Source organism: Pongo abelii, chromosome 17 (assembly GCF_028885655.2).
Source record: "Pongo abelii isolate AG06213 chromosome 17, NHGRI_mPonAbe1-v2.0_pri, whole genome shotgun sequence".
Lineage (NCBI taxonomy): Eukaryota > Metazoa > Chordata > Mammalia > Primates > Hominidae > Pongo > Pongo abelii.
Genome location: NC_072002.2, coordinates 51,125,467 through 51,149,832, shown reverse-complemented (window position 1 = coordinate 51,149,832; position 24,366 = coordinate 51,125,467). Strand labels below are relative to the sequence as shown.

The 24,366-nt window shown below is 42.7% G+C and overlaps 1 protein-coding gene across 8 annotated transcripts in view; it reads left to right on the top strand.

The window, feature by feature from the left end:
- Positions 1–24,366, top strand: part of TPGS2 (tubulin polyglutamylase complex subunit 2) — a 53,544-nt gene that overhangs the window by 13,043 nt on the left and 16,135 nt on the right. For 3 of the 8 annotated variants that reach the window (XM_054537487.2, XM_054537489.2, XM_054537490.2), the window contains exons 3-6: positions 7,545–7,632; positions 9,978–10,106; positions 15,153–15,266; positions 16,878–17,038. In XM_054537487.2, coding sequence (XP_054393462.1) covers positions 7,545–7,632; positions 9,978–10,106; positions 15,153–15,266; positions 16,878–17,038 — 492 coding nt within the window. 8 annotated transcript variants of the gene reach the window in all.

Here is a 24,366-nt window from a genome sequence, read left to right as displayed (position 1 = left end):
CCTTTTGTTTTAAGATTTGGTTTTTATGTAACACTTTTTTTCTGATTATGCTAAACACAACAGTCAAAAAGGTGTATTGAAAATACAAAGAAAAAAAGAATTAAAAGAAAAGTCTTCTAGGATTTTCCTACCTAGACATAACCACAGTTGGTCTATTTTTGGTTATGTGTGTTGGTGGAGGGTAGGCATTGGGATCCCTTACAAGTCCATGAATGGGAAGTGGTCCGTGGACTCCTTGAAATGTATGTCAGGTATGTTTTTTTGGGAGGTGGGGGAAAAGGCTTTTTCAGATTCTCAAAGGGACTCATAACCCCAAAAAGTTTAAAACAGGTTTTTGTATAATTTTTTCATTCAAAATGGGGCAATACTCAACGTGCTATTTTCTTACCTACTTTTGTCTCCTAAGCAGTGGAGGATAGAAGTTTTGGACTGCTCTGCAACTCTCTTATCTCACTTTCTCACCCTAGAGGTTACTGAAGAGCATGTTGACACAGGAGCAGGCTTGATAAGCCACCCCTGCTGTGTGCCTGCTTCCAGAAGTGCCTGTACCAGAGAAGCAGGAGGATCCCAAGGGGCTGATAATTCCTACTTCTCTAGAGAACTGACCCTAGAGACCTGTCTCCTTGGAGACACCTCATTTAGAGCCCAGCCTCCATCTGGTATACCTGGTGACTACAGCTGCATAAATACATTCAGAGAAGGCCCCTAAGAAGGGTCCCTCTGCCCCCTTGGGCAAATATAGCCCTCTGGGAAGCTCACTGAGATACATTATACTAGTAAGGATATGGAAGCATTTTGAAGTGGGAAAAACACACTGGAGTAGAAGTCTTATGCCAGCTCTGGACCCTTGGCTAAGTAATGTAACTTCTCTGGATCTCATGTTCATCATGTATAAAATAAGTAATTTGAAATCAGTGTTATTGAACGACTCGTCCAGCTATAATCTAGTCTTTTGTGATTCTATACTGCAAATCCAGGAAGAAAGATTGACAACCGAAACCTAAATGATCATATACCTGCTGCAGCCCCCTGAGGTTGGAGGGAAATGTGAACAACCTTTTTCCATGTTTATGTATTTCACCATTTTTTCTTCTTAAATACACAATTTCAGTTTGTCTGCCTCTGTGCAGTTGTATGATTCATGTTCATTGTGCCTGCTACCTGCCTTTTGTCATGATGGTCCATAGTAAGGCTCAGTGTCTACACTGAGCTTTTTCATCTTTCAAGCACCAGGAAAGCATCTGCCTCTTAGTTCTCATAGCATCCTGGTGCCAGGAGAGTTCTGTTACTATTAAGCATTTCAGTGACATTTCATAGTTGCAGACGGCTTTACAATTCTTGATTGGTTACACCCTCCAATCCCCAGAAAAAAATTCAGTTTACTGATGGTGAAACCATGGCCCACAGAAACCAAATGATTTGGCAGAATATCCCCTTTTTTTTTCAGACTCAGTTTTTCTACAGTCTACAGAGTGAGTTCTGAACCTTCTTGAAGATCTGTTACACACCCAACTGTGAATTTATGATAAGCATTTCCAGGAGAAGAAATCATCCTGCAACACCATGTGACTAGTGACCCCCTCACTTCATGCTCTTACTCTGCCTGGGAGATTCTCTGTGTTCTCCATCAGTCAACCCTTCTCTCTAGCACTTCACTTGTTTCTCCTGGCAGCTTCCCCATAGGGGCTTCCCATCTCTTTAAAATTAAAAACAAAAATCCTTCAATGTATGTCTCTTTCTAGCTATTTAGCTATTTGTTCCTTTTCATGCCAAGTGTGTAGAAAAATTGTCTACACCAGGGGTTGGGAAATGTTTTCTTTAGAGGACCAGATAGTTTATGCTCTGGCGTTACAGTCTCTGTCACAACTACTCATTTCTGCCATTGTAGCTGTGAAAGCAGCCATCAAAAGTAGTGAAATGCATGGGCATGACTGTGTTCAAATGAAACATTTTTACAAAAACAGGTGACAGGGTGGATCCAGTGGCCATAGTTTACAAATTACCATCCTTCCTTCTTTTCTCAGTTATTCATCCTGCCACAGCCTCTCTTTAGCCACCACCATTCTTGGATACCATTCTGTCAAAATCACTAGGACCTCTTCATGGCTAAAGACTTACTTCATCTTACTTGGTATGGCTCCTGCATGCCCAACAGTTAGCCACTCCCTTCTCTGCTAGCCTCTCCTCCCTTGGATGCAGAAGCACAACTCTCTTGATCCTTTCCTTCCTCGCAGACTCTTCCTTCCTAGTTCTCTTTGCCCCTTCAGCTCCACAACACTTATCTATTAAACATTTATCTCTATTTAAATTAGGAATATGTTTGGCTTAAGGAAAGATAAACTAGCAATAGCTTAAGCAAATAGGAATTAATATTTTTCATGTAACAAGTCCTGAGGTAGACAGTTGCAGTTGGTTCATCAGTCCTGACAATATTAAGCCATTATCTCTGTAATTATTTTGTCCTTTTTCTTTATGGTGCCTCCAAGTAGAAAAAACACACACTGTTTTTCCTCTCCTGTTACTCCGCAACAATCAACACAGAAAATTTCCATGACCAAATGTGTGTATGTTGCAAGAGGGAGTTCCCAAACACATCAAGAAGCTATCAGTTCTGCATTGAATACCAGCTGGGTGTCTTCCAATTCAGTTCCGACACTGTCTCCCTGGAGATAGCGTCAGATCCCATAGGTTAAGGGCTCAGTCTCACAAGACTGCCCCTCACTTCCAATGCCAATTGCAAGTCCCAGGTTGTTTTACCTGTGCTTCTGACCCACCAGCTATAAATTGGGGTTCCCATGACCCCCTCCTCAGGTTCAATTAATTTGCTAGAGTGGCTCACAGAACTCAGAGGAACACTCACTTAACATTTACAGGTTTATTACAAAGGATACAGATGAAGAGATGCACAGGGCAAGGTGTGGTGGGAGGGGCATGGAACTTCCCTGCCATCCGAGAGCATGCCACCCTACAGGAACTTCCATGTGCTCAGCTGTCCGGAAGCTCTTCAAACTCTGTCTTTTGGGTTTTTATGGAGGCTTCATTATGTAGAAGTGATTGATTAAACCATGGGCCATTGATGATCAACTTACCCTTCAGCTCCTCTTCCCTCCCTGAGGTTAGGGGGTGGGGCTGAAAGTTCCAACCCACTGGCTGCCTTGGTTGTTCTGGTGATCATCCCCCATCCTGCAGCTACCTTGGAGATGCCAGTCATTTGTCAACTCTTTAGCACACAAAAAGACGTCACTTTGGAGATTCCAAGGATTTTAGAAATTGTATGCCAGGAATCTGGGACAGAGACCAAATATATATTTCACAATATCATAGTGGCAAAATAACTGCTACAGTCTGAGCTATCATTTCCAAGCTCAAAAAACAAAAAAGAGGTAAGGGATGTTGCCAGGCACATCTGTCACCTTTTAACAGGACAGTGAAAGTTTTCTTGGAAACCTTCTCTTTTGGACTTGTGTTTACATTTTAATGTCCAGCAGTAATTGCAGGAGGTTCTGAAAACAAGTATTTAATAGGACACATTGCCATCTCAAACAAAATGAAGGTTCTGCCAAGGAGAAAAAGGAAGGTGGATTTGAATAAGCAATCCATGTGTCTGACACAGCCTCCTCTGCCCCTTCCCTCATTTCTCTTTCTGTTCCTAGTGCCCCACACAGTATTTATCCCATAATAGATACTTAATAAATGTGAAATGAGTAAGTGAATTAGATAAAACGCATAAGTCAGAAAGAGTGTCGAGCCTTCCCAAGGTTGCCTAACTTCTTTTCCACAAGCAATCCTTAATTTCATTCCTGAGACTCAGGCTACCACACCCACCATCTCTGAAGCAGAGTGGCTGTAGATGCAAAGGCTTCCCCCACTAATTCCCCCAGTGGTAGAATTTTGATGATTATATAAACTTGAGGGTATTACTCTTCTGAAGGTTGCCTTGTATGAGCTCTGTCAGACACACAGCTTCACCAAGACTTGTGGTGCCTCTAGACAGGCCAATATTTATATATTTTTTTCTTCACATATTTTTAGAGGGAGACTGATGGTTCTGTGGAGAAAGGATTTTGGAAAAAGTATGCTACCTTTCCTTTGGCTGTTAAGCAATGCAGCTCCGGCCCCAAACTCTCATACCCTACTCAACAAAACAAAAGGGTTCAGTTAACCAAGCCCTCCACCTCTCCTAAGGTGTGAGTTTGAGAATGTATTTGGGAATTCTCTTGGGGATCTCACACCATCCCTCCACAGCTCATCCAGGTTTTCCTCCACTTCGTGGAATGTCCTCCCTGAGAAGAGTTTCAGGAGATGCCGTTGTGCTCATTGCCACAATTTCCAGCAATGTTCTCATGCTCCTTGATGGGCGTCCTGGGCAGCTCTTCACCTGGCCGTGGTTGCAGACCAGCCAGAGAGCCAGCTCAGCATGGACCAGCACCTACAGAGACATTGATTTCTGTCCGCTGGCACCTATGCTGACCTGATCCTGCATCTGCTCCCCAGTTGGGAAGTGGCCTCTAAAAGTGAGGGGAACAATGGGATGCAGGATTGTCCAGGAGTAGAAAAGGTGAGTAGAAGGCAATGGACAGTCCCTAGCCCTTCCCTTGAGGCCCAGTGCTATTGGTTTTCTGGAATCTTATTGATAGCTCCCAAAACAAAAAAGTGGCTCAGGTCCTTCATCCAATGAAGTAGTAACAGAGCTTGTGATGGACTCTTTCTAAAGTAGCTTAAATAAACCATTGTAGATTGTCTCAGGAGAAGAAAAAAAAGATTAAAAATTAGGAACTATGTGACAGAATCACCACTGGGCTAGAGATTGCAGATACCATCTTGATGCAATCAGCTGTTATTTCAGACGCCAGTCGTTGTTATTCTCCCTTGTTGGCTTTCTCCCCAGACCCTCCCTCCAATCCTGATATTACCCTCCTCCCTGCCCTCCTATCACACCCCCCAAAATATAGACTGGGCATGGATCTGTGTGGGAAGAAGCCCTCTGATGTGGGTAGATTGCTCCCTGTGGAAAAGCAAACTCTTTTCAGGTTGGTTAGAAGAGAAATTTTAAAATGGCAGTAACTGAGTCACTGGCCAGAAAAAAAAAAAAAAAAAAGGTGAGATACGTTAAAATTAGGAGAGGTTGTTTACTTTTCTCTCCAATCTTAAAGGACTGAAGCAGGTATGTGGTCATTTAAATTTTGGTTGTGAACCTTTCTTCCTGGATTTGCCCCACTCAGAAGAGCTACATGCAGTAGGAAGGCTGGAGAACTGCAGGCCCAGCAACTGCCCTAGGGGTGCTTGGGGCGGAAGGGTCTGCAGCAAAGAGCAGCAGAGCCAGGGCCGCTAGTCATTTAAATTGGAATGACAGTGAGGGATTGATGTTTTTCATGAATTTGGTTTACTTGAAAATTTTTATGTATATTAGTATTTGAAATGTTTTTTAAATATTTGATTTCACAGATTTTTTTCTATTTGTATGAATTTTGAGTAATTGTAAAAAATATCGGTATAAAATAATACAAAAACTTATTTCTTGGGTGAAATAAATACCATAACAAATGTTATAATTACGATTACTGGAATTATTCAGCCTGACTTACATATGAACAATGCCAAATAGTCCAACTGCCCTCAGCCTGGATCTCATGGAATCCCCATTAAGAAAGGCTGATAGACAGTAGTTTCCTTGTCTTTACCACTAGATGGCACTAGTGATCAAAATGTCAGGGCGATGCTGGCCTTTTGGGGCGAAGAGAGGAGGAAGGACCTTGCAGAACACTGGTAACTGTAGGCTTCCTGTAGCAGGGTTTTAGGGGTGGGAGAAACGCATTCCGCAAGTGCATTTTTTCTTCTGAAAGCACAGATAATGTGGCCACACAGGAGGCACTAGGAGCAAGCCCCTAACTCCAAATAGTGGGAAAACAAATTAGTCCAAGGAGTCTGAGAGTCTCTTAAATTTTACATTTATGAGACTGGGTACTAAATAATGGACACAGAAAAAACAAAACTTGATCAGAACATACATTTTAGTTCATAAAGGAAATTTAAAACCTGTTTCATTAAAATGACAGCTGTTGTCCATTTAATAATCTAAAAACACTGCTTAAAATCTCCAGCAAGCTTGAAGCTTTCTCTTTATCTATAGTTCCTGAAGATGCTGTGGCTGTGAATAATAATAATTTCCTAGTCTCCTCTCTTCCTGTCAAACTCACACCCCCTTGTACTGCCAGTGTTCTGTATATTAAGTCTTAGAGTTTATTCTTGAACCTAGATTCACAGAGTGACATGTTCAAGGTCACTCAGCTACTGGCAGAGTTGGGAAGTGAACTCAGATCGTCCTTCTACATGATGCTTTCCCACGCATTGGGTACCTAGAACTGACTGACAGGATGACCTAATGCAGTCCTGACATAAGCAGTTGTCAGTATCACATCTCAGAAGGGTCCAGTAAGCCACAAGCTTGGATAGTTATTAACATGTTGCCTCTTTGCCTCTGTAACTACATTAAGAAGTCCATTCTAGGGGGCCCAGGAAATGAATTGGAGAACTCATCCTTTGCACATTCCAGGGATTTGAGTTGGCTAGGGAAGACTGATCATACACACACACAGATGTGAGTTACTTAGAATGTAGGGCTTGTTCCTGGTATCTCCTGAAAGGATACTAAGCTTCTTTGTTCTCTCCGCCAACGGTTTGGATGATTTCTTATCCAACAGTTTTGGATGATTTCTTATCCAACAGTTTTGGATGATTTCATATCCATGGATATGTGAAATATTTGAGTATATACGGTTACCTTCTAAGAGCTGTCAGAACTTAGACATTGCATAAGTTTTCTGGAAATAATATACTCCTCACTTTTTTTTGAGACGGAGTCTCTCTTTGTCGCCCAGGCTGGAGTACAGTGGCACAATCTTGGCTCACTGCAAGCTCCGCCTCCCAGGTTCACGCCATTCTCCTGCCTCAGCCTCCCGAGTAGCTGGGACTACAGGCGCCCGCCACCACACCCATCTAATTTTTTGTATTTTTAGTAGAGATGGGGTTTCACCGTGTTAGCTAGGATGGTCTCCATCTCCTGATCTCGTGACCCGCCCACCTCGGCCTCCCAAAGTGCTGGGATTACAGGCACTCTTCACTTTTAAGATGCTCTCATTTGTCCAATAATTTGTTTCAGAAAATAATATATGAGCATGGGTCTGATATGTACGGCAGTGATTGCTTTGCTTGAACATTGTCAGACTTTACCTAGGACTTCCCCTCTTGCCATGTTCCCCTGTCTCCCCTTCAGCTTGTTCCCTTTGCCAGGTGGCTGCCCATTGAGGCATTATCATGGCAGAGCAGGTACCTGGTTTGCATTAGCTGCTGAAGAAAAAAAAGACAAACTGGAACTCTGCTGGCAAGACCCCAGTGCCTCTCTAATAGAGTTTTGTAGGTAACTATCAGAGCCTTCCTATTTCAGGGACCTATAACATGCTAAACATGTCCCCAGTGCCTTAAGCCATAGCCCTGTACCCTCTTTCCCAGCCCTGACCTGACACTTAGCTGCTTTGTGATTCTAGAAGAATAACTGTGTGATGCCTGAAGATGTGAAGAACTTTTACCTGATGACCAATGGCTTCCACATGACATGGAGTGTGAAGCTGGATGGTGAGTCAGCCTCCTTGCTGTAGGGGAACATTTCCCTGGCTGAGAGATTGAATGGGACAACTCTGAGGGCCCTTTGACTTTTGAGTCTTTGAATCTGGATGGTTTTCATGGGTGCCCCTCAAGTGCCATGTCCAGAAGCTGTAATTATGTCCCAAAACTAACAGATGCCATCATTGCTTCACCCACCACAAACCCCATGACAGTCTAGCAGTATGGAACTGGAAGTTCAATTTAGAGGATTCCTGTAGGGATAGGGTAGAGAAAACCATTAATTACTACATAAAAAACCCTAGCCACCTCAAACTTAAAGCCTCAGAGGGCTCTACCTCCGAGTAAACCCCTCAGGGTAGGCTGCAGTGACAGTCTCTAGTGTTTATGACAGGGGCCACTTATCTCTTTCAGGCTCCTTCCTTTATTCCCACCATCATAAAGACCTCAGGGCCCTAATCCTCAAACCAGAGTTTTTGCTTCTCTCCTTCACATCACCTCAGCCTAAGTCACCAGCTACCTCAATTCACAGGATGCCATCTTTTGTCTAGGACAAAACATTTGTGTGTGGATGTGGGAACTCACAAGTTTGTACATGTCAGATTGTAGGTACTATATAGGCATGAAAGACAGTGCTGAACATTTAGGTGAAGACTCTTGAAAACATTTCATAGGCTAGAAAACCCTGTCCAGCCACAGGAGCCCAGCCCATTCATGGCACAGATTCCCCAGCCCCTCCCCTCCAGTACCTCCCCTCCAGTCCATTATTGTGTCTGACTCCAACCAGATCTACTTTGGCCTTGGGAAGTACCCTACATTTCCCCACTGCTGTCCCTAAAAATGCAGTGACTTCTGTTGCACTGCAAATCTACAGAGCAGACATCTTGCCTTCGTTGCCTCGGCCTTCTACCTACGCACCTGAGTTCCCTGTTTGGGTGATTTCCAAAGCCTTCCTGTCTATCTTGCACTGCTGGTCAGAGGTACTTTTTTTTTTTTTTTTTTTTTTTTTTAGATGGACTCTCACTCTGTTGCCCAAGCTGGAGTACAGTGGCGCAATCTCTGCTCACTGCAACCTCCGCCTCCTGGGTTCAAGAGATTCTTCTGCCTCAGCCTCCTGAGTAGCTGGGATTACAGGCATGTGCCACCACGCCCGGCTAATTTTTGTATTTTTAGTAGAGACAGGGTTTCACCATGTTGGTCAGGCTGGTCTTGAACTCCTGACCTCGTGATCCGCCCACCTTGGCCTCCCAAAGTGCTGGGATTACAGGTGTGAGGCACTGCGCCCAGCCAGAGGTACTTTTTTATAGCTTGCTAGTGAATATTGAACATTAGCTTTTATCTTATAATCATTTCCTCCTATGGCTTAGAAACCATCCTTGTCACATCAGAACCTTCGTTTATAGCAAGGCCGTGGCTTTTGGTGTCTGGAGCAACAGAGAGGGGACATAGACTAAACCAACTGGCGAACTCTCCCTGGCCCACATCCTTGCAACAGGCTAGCCCCTTTATATGCCTGATTCAGAGAATAAAAGTTTTATGAGTGAGTCCCAGTTCATTGTTGCAAAACCTTCTCTAATTTAATCTCCCCAAGCCCAGTCTTCTTATCCCCATTACCATACCCATTATATACTGAACAGCCTAAGTCAGTGACAGAAAAGGCAGCAGAGGCATCTTCTGATGTTTGCCTCTTTAGTGGTCTTTTCTTCTTAGACATTACATGGTCTTTACACAGGTTGTTTTATTGCTTTAAACCATTCCAGTTTTTTCAGCAGTCAAATAAAGAAAACATGCGGCTTCCTAGTCCGTATTTTCACCCTAATCACAGAAGACTAGAACCAAGCAAGAAGGCTGCCAAATTCTCATCACTGAGTAAGGGAAAATGATAAAGAGAAGGGGGGATTTTTTTTTTTATCATGAAAGCTTATAACAAGAAGAATAGAAGGGGTCCATTATGTAATCAAAGCTATTACTCCTTCAGAAAATGTTTATGCAGAATACTTCCTAAACAAAGGAAAGAGGGAGCAAAAACATTTTAAAGTCCTTTACATTTCAGATGTTCCTAAGCCCAGATTTCCCAGTTCTTTGTTGGTATTCCCTTTGAAATTTTTCTTCCACTCTACCCTAATACATACAATGGGGGCTCTTCATCACCCGTGGCCCCCAGTTCCTTTTTTTGTATGAAAGGTTGGTATTTTGGAATATGCAGTGAGTAATCCTCTTCTTCCCACCTTCCATCAGATTCCTCAGCCACGGGGCCAAACAATACCTGGGCTTAGGTTATTCAAGCAGAATCTCATGATAACCATTGTAACTAGGCTGTTACTCCATGTAATTCTCCTTAATGCATGTTCCCCTAGAGCACATCATTCCACTGGGAAGCATGGCAATTAACAGCATCTCAAAACTGACTCAACTCACCCAGTCTTCCATGTATTCACTTCCTAATGCACCCACTCTGGCAGACCTGGAGGACGATACACATGAAGGTAGGAAGAAGATGCCAAGGTTGGTATCTTTGTTTCCAGCATCCAGCTCCATGCCTGGCACATAGTAGGTACTTAATGAATCTTGGTGCATGAATGAATGTTAAAGATTAAACTTCACTCACATTTCAGTATCAAGAGGATTCAGGGAACATGACAATCTAAATACAGCTCCTTTCCTCTCCATTCTTACCTCCAAGCTCTTTGCCACTTCTGAGTGAAATGGCTCATAAGTCAAGTGGCTGCTAAAACCTAAGAGCAACTGGGAGTACGTGAGGACTTAGTCAGAGTTGTGTTTGGTCGCATATAACAGATGTAGTTACAATGTTTAAATAGCAATTTATTTTTCTTATAACAAGCAATCTGGAACTAGGCTGATATAGCTGCTTGAGAAAGTCAATGATAAAATCTCCCTCTGGCATTGTGCTGCACCAGGCTTTGGATATGGTTTTCATCCTTATGGTTGAGGAAGGTGGGCTTTTCCTGTCAGGAAAAAAGACGAGTAAATGGCAAAGGGCAAAATACCTGGCTGTTTGCAGAATCTCTCCCTTTTGATCAAGAAAACAATAGTTTTCTCAGCAGCACCTCCTAATAGCTATTAGAAGAGTCAAATGGCAACCCAGGTTGCCAGGGGTCTGAGAAGGTAAATACTTTTAGTTGTGCAGTATGGCTTCCTTGAATAGAACTGGGCTTTCATTAAGAAAGAAAGGAAGAACAAATAGTGAATAGGCAACTAATGTCTCCAATACTAAGACCTTGGGGTTCACTAAGCCCTGGCAGAGAAAACTGATGTAAGGCTTTCTCCTCCGATTGGATGAGCAATTGAAGAATAGTACCAGAGAAGTTCAGGGGCAGAGGCTAGACAGTGATGGGTCCTGGAAAGAGCCTGTCACACAAAGATTTGTGGAATTTCCAGGGGTAGGAAAAAGGTGCCACTGTCTTTATATGTGTGGGGTGGGCTTCTCTAAAAGGTGAAGAAGTAGTCAAATAGGTGGGCTAAGTCTTCCCTGCTCTTGTGGCTGGAAGAGAAGAGGTAGAGTAGATAACAGAGAGGCTTCATGGGATCACATTGTTCCACATACAAATGGGGATAAAAACCACTTGGCCTTCCGACACCTGCTAGATTCATGCATTGTAGGATAGTGCAACAAGTATACCTAAGTCTTATTAAACCTAAATGGAAAAACAGTGACTTCTCTCAGGGGACTCAGCAGTCAGAGAGAGGATCATCAGGAAAAAATAGAATACACAATCAGCCGGGTGCAGTGGCATGAGCCTGTATTCCTAGCTACTTGTGAGGCTGAGGCAAGAGGATCACTGGATCCCGGGAGATTGAGGCTGTAGTGTGCTATCATCACCTCTGTAAATCTCCACTGATCACTTGAGCCCACGAGCTTGAGGCTGTAGCATGCTGTGATCACACCTGTGAATAGCCACCACTCTAGCCTGGGCAAAATGGTGAGATCCCATCACTATTTAAAAAAAATACCCAACCAGAGAAATAAAACTGCTAGAGGACACAGATAAAAATCTAAATAAGAACAAGAATACTTAAGGAGATTTAAGACAACATAAAGACTTTCTATGGATAAAAACAAACATTCTCAAACAATTGACTACATGAATTGAAGAAGAGTATATGTATTTTACTGAGACCTGAGTTAGCCTGAAAAATCAAGTACAAGAAATATCTTAAAGCATAGATGAATAAATTTAAAAGAGGTGAATTATGAGGGAAAAGGTAGGAATTAAGAGAAGTGGAAAATAGATTCAGGACACTTTCCATTGGAATTATAGGTGCTCAAAAAAGAGAAAATAGATGGAAAGGCAGTAAATACATAATAATAAAAGACACCTCTCTGCAGATGGAAAGGGCCCACCTAGACCCAAGTTGAACAGATGGGAAAACACAGACACTTAATGCGTATCCTGATGTGGAGAAAATTACAAGCTTCTAGGCAAAAATAACAAATTACTTGTGAGGGAATAATAAGCAGACTGATATTAACTCAGCAGATGAGGACACACAACTCCATGAATGAGAACCAGCACAGATAACAGGTAACAGATCAGCAGTGGTTACCAGAGGCTTGGGGTGGGGAGGCTGGACAGGGAAAGGGGAAACGTTGGTCAACAGGCACAGTTTCAGTGAGACAGGAGGAATAAGTTCTGGTTATCTATTGCACAGCATAATGACTATAGCTAATAATGTATATTTCAAAATAGCTAAAAGAAAGGATTTTAAATGTTCTCACCACAAATAAATGATAAATACTAGTGGTGGATATGCTAATTAGCCTGATTTGATCTTTCCACAATGCATATACATCTTAAAATAGCATGTTGTTCTCCATAAATATATAAATATATACAATTATTATTTGTCAATTAAAAATAAAACTTTAAAAATATTTTAATTAAGAAAAAAGAGGGCCGGGTATGGTAGCTCACACCTGTAATCCCAGCACTTTGGGAGGCCAAGGGGGGCGAATCATGAGGTCAGGAGATCAAGACCATCCTGGCCAACATGGTGAAACCCCGTCTCTACTAAAAATACAAAAATTAGCCAGGCGTGGTGGCGGGCACCTGTAATCCCAGCTACCCGGGAGGCTGAGGCAAGAGAGTCACCTGAACCCAGGAGTCAGAGGTTGCAGTGAGCCAAGATCATGCCACTGCACTCCAGCCCGGCAACAGAGCAAGACTCCATCTCAAAAAAGAAGCAAAAGAGATCCATTGGTACTGCTAAGAGTGACGTTATTAGATACAGAGTACAAAACGATATGCTTATATGCCCCCGTGGAGGTAAAACCAAACTAAAATTTCAGGGAGGAACTGAAAACAGTGACATTGTAGATTTGAAAAAAAAAAAAAAATTCAAATATTGACATTGTGTTTATAATATGGCAGAATCTCTTTTATCAGAGCAAGGCTTCTGCAGATAATACTCGATACTATGAAAGAAGTTTAAAAACATGTGTCTTAAAGGACTGGAGAGTAGTCAAAAGCAGGCAGAAGCTGGAATGGTGTCTGCGGTTGGCAGAAGGGAGCCACATTGAGTTTTCTGTTCTTTTAACTTTTCACCTGAGGGCAGACCTCAGTCAGCACCAGTCAGGGCTGCCAAAACTTGGTGGGAACATATCAACTGGACTTTTTGTTTCATCCAAGATGGAGTAACAGAACAGATTTATCTACCCATCTGGAGCAACAATGACAAACAACAGACAAAATACATAAAACAGTGATTTTCAAGCACTGATATGAAAAATGCAGGGGTTTGGATTATTAGTGGCTAAGACATTGCAGAAGAAGAGACTAGAAAACTTCAACACATAATAGAAGCTATCTAAAGTTACACAGAAAAAAAAATATTTATAATTAAAACAGCATCAGTGACCTGAGGGACAACACATGGTATAATGTATGTGTAATTGAAGTCTTTGAGAAGAGGGGTCAGGGGCTAGAAAATATTTGAAGAAATAATGGCTCAAAAGTTTACCAGTCATGGTAACTATAAATCCACATATCCAATAAGCTTAATGAGCCAGGAACAACAAACACAAATGATAACAAGAAACACCATAATCAGACTGATCAAAATCAAAGATAAAGAGAAAATCATAAATGCAGCCAAAGGGAAAAGACAAATTACACACAAGAGAACAAAGATAAGGATAACAGCATTTTTCTCCTTAAAAGCAATTCAAGTGAGATAAAATACTCAAAGGAAAAAATAGGTTGGTCAGTCATTCACGCCTGTAATCCCAGCACTTTAGGAGGCCAAGGCCAGAGGATCACTAGAGCCCAGGAGTTTGAGATCAGCCTAGGCAACATAGCAAAACTCCATCTCTACAAAAAATTTAAAAATTACCTGGGTATGGTGGCCACACCTATGGACCCCAGCTACTTGGGAGTCTGAGGCAGGAGGATTGCTTGAACCCAGGAGGTCGAGGCTACAATGAACCATGTTCACATGCCACTGCACTCCAGCCCAGGTGATAGAGTGGAGACCATGTCTCAAAAAAAATAAAATAAACCTAGAATTCTATATCCATTGAAAATATCTTTCAAAAACAAAGGACTTCCAGTCTGTCTCCCTGGATCTTAAAAAGTCCTTTTTGAAGAGCAATCTGGCAACATCTGTTCTATTGCAGGGAATCTGTCCCATATAATGAAAGCACCAGAATATAAGGGCATGTACAGAGAAGATTATTGTAGCATTCACAACCAAGTAATGATAGGCAAATGCCTATCAATAGAGGAATGGTGGAATAAATGAGGGTACGTCACTCCCACAGACTATGAAATAGTCATTTAAAAAGAATGAATTAGAGTTATGCCACATGACTTAGAGGGCTTTTCCATGGTTCTGACCGGGCGTGGTGGCTCATGCCTGTAATCCCAGCATTTTGGGAGGCCGAGACGGGTGGATAACTTAAGGTCAGGAGTTCAAGAGCAGTCTGGCCAACGTGGTGAAACTCCGTCCCTACTAAAAATACAAAAATTAGCCAGGCATGGTGGCACATGCTGGTAGTCCCAGCTACTCGGGAGGCTGAAGTAGGAGAATTGCTTCAACCTGGGAGGTGGAGGTTGCAGTGAGCCGAGATTATGCCATTGCACTCCAGCCTGGGCAACAGAGCGAGACTCCATCTCAAAAAAAAAAAAAGCAAGATTCAGATAATGTGTTTGCTATCCCACTTTTATAGAATAAACAATCTCAGGAGAGGAAATGAAGTTATGTCAGCATCAAGCCATTCAGATTGCTCTGTGGTCCCACTTACAAGAAGTTCAGTTTGCTTTTCTCATGCCTCCTTTTCCCAGATTCCCTGACATTGTCCGTTGCTGATAGAGAAACCCAGACAGAAGGCCTAGTCCATGAATGAGATTAGGGCTTTAATTCAAATACAAAATTTATTTGAAAATACTACTTAAGTATATATGTCTGAGATAAGGCTTTTTCCTTCTGTTTTTTCCACCTAGCAAAGTTGAATATATAGATATGTGTTTGAGTTGAGTTTGTTTGAACATTACCATTAACTTCTGTGTTTGCAGCCAGTGATGATCAGCCAGAGAAGCCTCACTTTGACTCTCGCAGTGTGATATTTGAGCTGGATTCATGCAATGGCAGTGGGAAAGTTTGCCTTGTCTACAAAAGTGGGAAACCAGGTAAGAATTGTTTACAAGCGTGGTCCTATAGTTTGGCTAGGGTCTTGCCTGACCTTGCTTGTCAGCCATGGCTCAGGAGACACATACCTTCTTGGCCTCTTGAGATGCTCCCAGGTTCCTTGTGTGTCCCAAACCCAAAAACCCCTTGGTTCTCTCTGAGCATCACCCTCTGGGCTAATTATCAGTCCTTTTATCCATCTTCATTTGTGAGTTATTGCCAAATAGTTGATGGGATTAGGATAATATGGGAGTAAAAACTAAAAGAAATAGACATTTTGTTTATAGACTCCTATAGCAAGTTCATGCACTAGATAAGCATCCAGAAAACACATTATCTTTTATCTTTCTTTTATACTTCTATATCTAGGCCGATTAACAGCAATAAAAACCTGAATTACTAGACCAAAGACCCCAGATGGGAAATTAAAACCCTCTCTGCCCTCAAGCAGCAGCTGCCACCTAGCCCCCTAACAGCACTTCAGACCCCAGCCTAGGGACTGTGAAACTACAGAGCTGGACAATGGCAGCCCTCTTCAGCTAGCTGTCTGGTAGGGGTGAGAGGATACAGACACCAGGATTTACCTCTGGGGGAAGGAGAAATTATCCAGCCAGAGGAATTGTTGCAAAGTAGTCTTGGAGCTGCATCTTGAACTGTGGGGCAGGAATTAGATACCGGGTGGGGAGGAGGATTTGGTGGAGTAAAAGAGACAAGGGAGCATCCAAACAAAGGGACAAATGGGTAAAAGCCAAGCCATGGGAAAGTACAATTGATTTGTGGGGAATGACAAATAATTCCAATTCAGTGGGCCACATGGTTCATGTAGGGGATGAGGAGGAGATTAAGCTAGAAGGCCAATTGCTGTCTCTGATGCAGAGCTTTGAAAGCAAGCAAAGGAGTTTGGACATAATGTGGAAGACAGTAAGGAGTTAATGAAGGTTGTTTAGTAAAATGGCAGGGATCATGACTACCAGCAGTTTTGGCAAAGAAAGAGACTGGATGGATAATGGAGGGCACTTAGGGAGATGTTATAGCTATCTAGACAGCAGAGGAAGTAAGATAGGCTTCAAGTAGTAAGAATGGAAAGTCAGAAACTGGGAGGCAGGACGTCACACCACAGTATAGGCAAGACTCCCAGGAGTGAACTGGGCTAAGCTCCTTCATGGTGGTTTTTTGTGGCACTTTTTGTTTTTCATGGCACTGATAGAGACCTCTTCAAAAAAACCCAAGCCATTCAGTGTTTTTCTCTGTCAGGAAAGCTGAGACCACAGTATTCTACCCCCCTACCAGGGGAGGGGAGTGCTATGACACACAGAAAAGGAGCAGCTGCCTAGATAGCCTGACTGGACTTCCAGATGGTCAGAGACCAGCAGATAGACCAATCTACTGATCTAGCAAAAATCTGTAAGAGTATCAAAGGAACTGGTAAAGTGGCCACTAGAGAAGGAGACTGGAGGGTTAGAAGTGGGGCAGAAGGGGAACTTTTACTTTACATTTTCCATTCTCTCTGTTGGGATTTTTTTTTTAAGGCCATGAGTATAACCTTTTCTAGTTAAAAAGAAAAAACTGTTAAGCTATTCCTTATCTTTTACTTCCTTTGTCTTCTACTTCAGCATTAGCAGAAGACACTGAGATCTGGTTCCTAGACAGAGCATTATACTGGCATTTTCTCACAGACACCTTTACTGCCTATTACCGCCTGCTCATCACCCACCTGGGCCTGCCCCAGTGGCAATATGCCTTCACCAGCTATGGCATTAGCCCACAGGCCAAGGTAAGGGAGGAACACCTGCCATTGCAAACTACGGTATATTCCAAAATCTACTGAGGAAATGGTTACATTGCAGGTTCCCAACTTCCCCATCTGATTCAGGAGATCTAGGGTGGGGCCCAGGAACCTGCATTTTCAATAAGCAAGACAGATGATTCCAATCTGTCTTTTATACTCATCTAGTTAAGTGGTTCCCAAACTTGACTGATCCTCAGAATTAACTGGGAAGTTTTATTTTTAATTAAATTATATTGGATAGTTTATGTCCCATGGCTCCGAGGTTCTGGGTTGGCAGTACATGCACCCAGGAAGAGTGAAGAGTCAGATTCTCACTCCCCTGTTCTCCAAGTGTGTGTCCCCAGTGGCAGCTGCTGTTACGAGTTTCCTGTACGCCCTTCCCAAGATACTCATTGCACATAAAGCATGCATGCACACTTTTGGTGTTCCTTTTTTCTAAATCTCAAGTGTAATGTACTGTCAACATGATTCTGCATCTTGTTCTTTTCACATAACACTCCATCTTGGGGCTTATTCCCTTTCAGTACATTTAGAGCACTTGTCCTCTTCAGTGGCTACAGAGTATTCCATTGTGTGGGTGTGCCTCATTTATATTACAGGACTGGTCACCATTTCAGACATACAGATGTCAGGTATGCAACCTGGTTTGAAAACACCAAGTGTGGCTGGAAAAACTTTTGACTAGAGTGAGCTCATCTGGGCTCCTTCGTGGTGGTTTCTTGCAGCTCTAAATTAGCAGCAAATTAGGAACTCAGCTCCAGCTCACCTTACTATGTATGTATTCATCTAGTAGGCTTCATTTTCTTCAAATGTCACATAATTATAACATTTATCTGGTCAACATTGAGAGGCGGCTGTGATTTAAAAGGTAAATAAATGTGGATGCCCTTTGCCCTCAGCTGCCTAAAAAAACAGTGGGAAACAACACCAACAAGATATAGCATCCCTCAGCAGAGGCCCACACTGGCCCCTGTCTCCTGCCTTTCCTGGGGGAATGGTGCTGCCAGAATCTACCTGATGGGGAGTAGCTGGTTTGAGGGGAGAACAATGGATGCTGTCCTCTAGTGCTTTGGGATCTAGCATCCCAGGCTCAGGACTCACTAAATCAGAAGGAAGTGTGCTCAGATTCTTAGTTTTCATACTGCATTTATCTTAAAGGTCATGAGACCTCATAAAGCAATGTGTGTATCTTACCAGAGGTTGATGGGATCTGTTATCACCTCCACTTAAAGGAAAAGTAAATAGATTTTTAGGCAGTTTTTCATGAAAATGTACCTCTGCCTCCTGTTCCCAGCTTTCCTGCACCCCCCAAAAAGAGCACACAGAATGGCATTTTTCCTTTGAATTGTGACCTTGTCTTCCAATTCTGCCTTACAGCAATGGTTCAGCATGTATAAACCTATCACCTACAACACAAACCTGCTCACAGAAGAGACCGACTCCTTTGTGAATAAGCTAGATCCCAGTAAAGTGTTTAAGAGCAAGAACAAGATCGTAATCCCAAAAAAGAAAGGGCCTGTGCAGCCTGCAGGTGGCCAGAAAGGGCCCTCAGGACCTTCCGGTCCCTCCACTTCCTCCATTTCTAAATCCTCCTCTGTCTCTGGAAACCCCATCCGGAAGTGAGCACCCCTCCCTCCAACTCCCTACCAGCTCCAGAGTGGTGGTTTCCATGCACAGATGGCCCTGGGGTGACCTCCAGTTTTGCTTGTGGACCATAGGCCTCTTTCTAGCTGAATGACCAAAATTGTAAGCCTTTTAGTCCCACCGACATTAGCCAGGCTCATAGTGAGGCCTCCACAGCAGGTTGTGCTGTCTCCTGCCTCTGGAAGCAATGGGGAATTTGGAATCTTGTGTAAGTAAGTGCCCAAATAAGTCTAATGAGTGCTTTCCTCTTCTTCAACACTCAACCCTCAATCCCTTAGCACTGATTAAAGAAGTCCCCCAAAGAAACCACTGGTTTTGACCCATGAAGCATTAGAACTGCGTCGTTCATTCAGGAGCCACTAGTCACATATGACTATTTAAATTTAAATTGTATGAAAAATTCATTTCTTCAATTGCATTAGCCATATTTTGAGTATTCATGTGGCTGGTAGATTCTGTATTAGCACAAAGATATGGAACATTTCCATCACCACAGAAAGTTCTGTTGGACAGCACTGCATTAGAATATTTTCATACTGTTCTTCCTCAATTTTTGTTGTTAAATAATGTTGATGTCTTCATTGGATGGGTCATAATGTTCCATGAAACCTCTCAAATACACAATTGTATGTTCTTTGTATCCCTTACCACAAATATCTCACTCTGCTCATTTCTTTTGTAGCTTCCTATAAAGTTTGTCTTCCTCATCAGTTTCCAGTGAAGTTTCTTGCTTCCAGTTTTGTGTTATGTTTGTACACGTTCCACAATTATCTTCCTTATTAACTTTTTAAAGGTGTACTTCTGCTGTACTTTATTCTTACCATTTAAAAACAAAAAATTCCCAAACATTGCTTTGCGCAATTCTTCATAAAGAGTTTTAATGGTGCCAGTCACTGTTTGTTAACAAACAGAAGCTTTCCACCTGCTTTGCCTGCCTCTTCACAGCTTTGAGTTGTCCAGCCTCACTCTGCCTGGTCCCTGGCCATCCTTAGGACAAGCAGTCTCCTGCTTAGAACAGGGCAGGCTTCCAAGAGTTCCTTTGGAAGCAAGTTGCCTGTAATTCAGAAATCATTTTCCCATTGACATATGGGGGAACCTCTAGCCCACATATGCTTAATATTTGACACAAGATAAATCTGACATACCTACTACATTTAATGAAATTTTTACAGAGAAGGTTGCTCAGATTTTCAATTAGGAATGCCTATTTATTTCCTCCCTCTACAGTCCTGGCTGTGGGCAGAAGCAAGGCCTTCACCCTACTTCCCAACAGGGAAAATGAGGAGTTACCCACCTAGCCCCAAGTTCTTTGGGTGGCTGCAGTTTTTGTACTGAAGTCCCAGAGGTTAGAGAATTAAGAGTTTTGAGGAATGAGGTGCAGGGGCCTGTACCATCTGCACACTTCAGTCCCAGCTGGCTCACTCTCTCTTTCCTGACTTCTCTCTACCCCGGTGATTGGCCAGACTTCCTTCCTTTGCACTGTGTCTGCCTGCTAATCAACCCAGGGTTTCCCTCTTCCAAACCCACTGGGGGAACTAAGAGCAGTCCACAGGATTCTCCACATGCACTTTTGCTCTGAAACATGTTTATTTTGATTGTTGATAATAGTGATAGATACTCATGAGAAAGCGCCTTCGATAGCTCCTCCACCTACCACTTTCCGTAGCCCCTGAGGAAAACCAAGGTGAAGAGTTAGCCTTCAAGGATCAGGGCAAGCTCTAACTGGCTGCTTCCCCATATTTGTAATAGTTCAAAGTCTTGAAATAAATAATATCAGCACTTAAAAGTCTTTGGGAGCATAAACTGAGCTTCGTATTAACAGCTTCTTCATTTGCTTTAAAATAGCGAGACCTCTTACCTTTGCAATCCCAAAACTAACCACTTACAATTCAGTGTGGTCATGTAAACGTGTGTGTGTGTGTGTGTTTTAACCATAACATGACTGTCACATATTCTCTAGGAGACATTTTGGCCCTTTTAATTGTTTAGGTTATTATACTTAAAGAATTTATAAATGTGCAACAATTCATGGAGTGGCAGAAAAGGATATAGAGAGACCAAGTTGTCGAGGACAATAGCTGGAGTTTAGTGTTCCGGAAGTATTTTTCTTGCCAGAACTGATCAAAGGAAGAGCCAACGGCACTGGATAAGAGATTCTAGCATTTGGCTGCTTCTCCAAGACAAGCGAGGTTAGAAGGGAGTTGAGAAGTTATGTCATCTTCCACTGCAGCAGATACCCCTTTTTTAGTACTTGGGGATCCCCGAATCACAGCATTTCTAAATCAGCCCTGGATTCCACAAGTGAAGCAGCGGAGGAACCAGGAGGTCAGCGGTGCCACTCAAATCCATGGCAATCAATCAAGTGGGAGTTCTCAAAAGGCTATCAAAGGAAGGGGGTTATGATAAGGAAAGGCTCAAGACCTGCCTCAGAAGGAGTGAGCAGGGAAGAGCAGGACTGACTCACTCCATGCTATGCAGGATCCAATACAAAATGAAGATGTGAGGCTTTTGTGCAAACATCAGGAAAACATTACCTTTACAGGTACTAAAATGTACTGTTTTTCCTTTCTTCCATAGTGTCTTTCTCAACTTGTTATGGCTGTGTTTTTATTTGCTACTTAATGCTGTTCTAACTAAAAACTTAAATGTTGAATTCCTATCATGCATTTTACTATTCATCTTTATATTGTGCAATTCCAGTTTTAAATGAAAATAGATATGAGCATTTGGCCGGGTGCAGTGGCTCACGCCTGTGATCCCAGCACTTTGGAAGGCTGAGGCTGGTGGATCACGAGGTCAGGAGATCAAGATCATCCTGGCTAACACAGTGAAACCCCATCTCTACTAAAAATACAAAAAAAAAAATTAGCCGGGCGTGGTGGTGGGCGCCTGTAGTCCCAGCTACTCGGGAGGCTGAGGCAGGAGAATGGCGTGAACCCAGGAGGCAGAGCTTGCAGTGAGCCGAGATCACACCACTGCATTCCAGCCTGGACGACAAAGCGAGACTCTGTCTCAAAGAAAAAAAAAAAAAGAAAAGAAAATATGAGCATTTAACTCATGCAGAATCACCAAAATTACACAATTTGTATTTTATAGCTTATGTTTACATACTGTATGCATATGTATTTCGTTCTTGCCACAACAGTAGAAACACTGTACAAAACTAAGTCAACTGTTACTGTTTCACTTCTTAGTATTTTCAGCATAAGTAAGTGGTTAGCTAACGCAGGAATGTACATGAGTAAAAAAGGATATGATAGGGCTCCTTGGTCATTCATGTTTCTTAGAATGCCATTGCCTTCTTTCTGTGTTTGAAGCCAGTCTGGTTCGGATGGGAAGTGCAGCCTGTTGGGGCTCTCAGCATCCCCCACTTACTCAGTTGTAGATATAAGATGCTTACTTCGTATTCACTTACTTTGAATCTCTTCGAGCTCTGACACATCATGGGTCCAATGGAGTTCTCTGCTCACAGGAGATCACAAAGGCTACATGTGAATGGGGCGGTAAAGAACACTGGATATATGTTGCACATGTCTCCTCCGCTCATGCGTATATTCCGTTGTCCCATCAGACTTCACTTACAGAACACAGGTTCAAAGATAAAATAGTGCCAGAAGAGCACTAAACTAAGTGTGAGGCCCTTCTGAGTATGGGTCCTGTGTGACTGCACAGGTCACCCACCCATGAAGCTGGCCCTGGTAAAGGAGGAGGGGAGCGCTTCTGGCAAAAGACCCAACAACAGAAGGTTAAGTGGGTTAAATTGGGAAAAAACACCCAGGAAATTTATGTTTTGAAACTAAAGCAATTAAAATGGAAATGGGCTATATTATAAATCAACTGCCCAGGAAAAAGACAGGATGCTGGAGTCACAAAATGAGAATAAATGGCAGAATGCCTCATGATGCATCGATGTAGTTAAGATTGTACATAAAGTGCTACATCATCATGCTGCTTGCAGGGAAGTAACCAAGCCAAAGATAGGAATGAAAAGGGGCAGCCTGCACCTGATAATCCACAGAATCTAGCCCTTAAAGCTGACATGCACCAATGCCACTAGAATCGTGTGTAGAAAGTAAGATACCCAGATCCCCCTCCAGAACTACTAAATCAAAATTGCCAGGAAAGGTTCCAGCCATCAAGATTTTTAATCAACTGAAGTGGTGACAATGATGCTCACCAAATCTGAAATTTGTTACTTAATGGGTCTGGGTGGTTTTGCTTTTATTGCATGGAGAATAATTCAAAATCTGTTTTTATTCCAGTAAAGCATATATAATGACTAGAATAGAAGGACCAAGGGACCTTTTTAGTTTCAGCATAAATGCATGTATTTTTCTAAACCTTTTATTATGGAGAGTTTTTAACATTTACAAAGATAGAAGAGCATAATGAATCCCCATGTATCCATCATCCAGTTTCATCAATTATCAACTCATGACCAGGCATGCCATAGGTAGACCCATGTCTACTCCTTCAGTTTTGTTTAAATAATTCTATTCAATTTATTGGTTTTTACACTACACTGCTTTATGTTTTAGCAATTGCTCTAAAGACTATAACTTTTTTCTGTCCAATAGCCATTCACAGAGTCCCTGGTAGCTATATTTGTCCAGTAAAGTCTGGCCCCTTCATTACAGTTAATTGGACACCGGTTGGATTTCCAATCCAAATTGACTGTGCTCTTACCCTTGGGATCTTGAGATGAATTTCCCTATGTTTTTTCCTTTCTTTTTTTCTTTTTGAGACGGGGTCTCACTCTGTTGCCCAGGCTGGAGTGCAGTGGTGCAATCATGGCTCACTGCAGCCTTGACTTCTTGGGCACAAGCAATCCTCCCACCTCAGTTTCTCAAGTACCTGGGACCAGAGGCACACACCACCTGGTTAATATCTTTATTATTATTTATAGAGATGCAGTCTCCCTATGTTGCCTAGACTTGTCTTGAATTCCTGGACTCAAGCAATCCTCCCACCTCAGCCTCCCAAAGTGCTGGGATTAGAGGCATGAGCCACCACACCGAGCCAGATATCCCTCTTTGGCTTAAGCAGCCCAGACTGGATTCTGTTTTTCCAGCCATGCATTCTCTTGTTAACACACATGACCTCCATTATGGAGTTAATTGTGGCCATTAAAAAAGCTAATATATAGTTGAGAATTCAGAAAGATTAGCTCCTCTTTTGCCCCTTTGTTTCCAGCCATTGACTTTCTATATTACCTATCTTGCCCTGCTCTCCTGAACCACTCTCTCTCTCCAAAACTCCAGCTTGGTCTCCTCCTGTGCCTTTACACCTAGAGTTTCCTCCCAAGGTCCAGCTCCAGTCCACCTCCACCTCAGGGTTCTGGGAAGCCCTAGCCCACAAGGAGAACCCTCCTTGAGGTGAAGTGCTTCATGCCAGTACCACTCAATTAACTTTTGGTCACCTTGCCTGTGTCCTCTGTGTCTTCAGTGTGGAGATGGTATATTAATCCATTCTCACATAGCTATAAAGAACTACCTAAAGCTGGGTAATTTATAAAGAAGAGAGGTTTAACTGACTTGAAGTTCTGCAGGCTGTACAAGAAGCATAGCTGGGGAGGCCTCAGGAAACTTACAATCATGGCTGAAGAGGAAGGGGAAGGGGAAGCAGGCACATCTTAGATGGCTGGAGAAGGAGGAAGAGAGTGAAGGGGG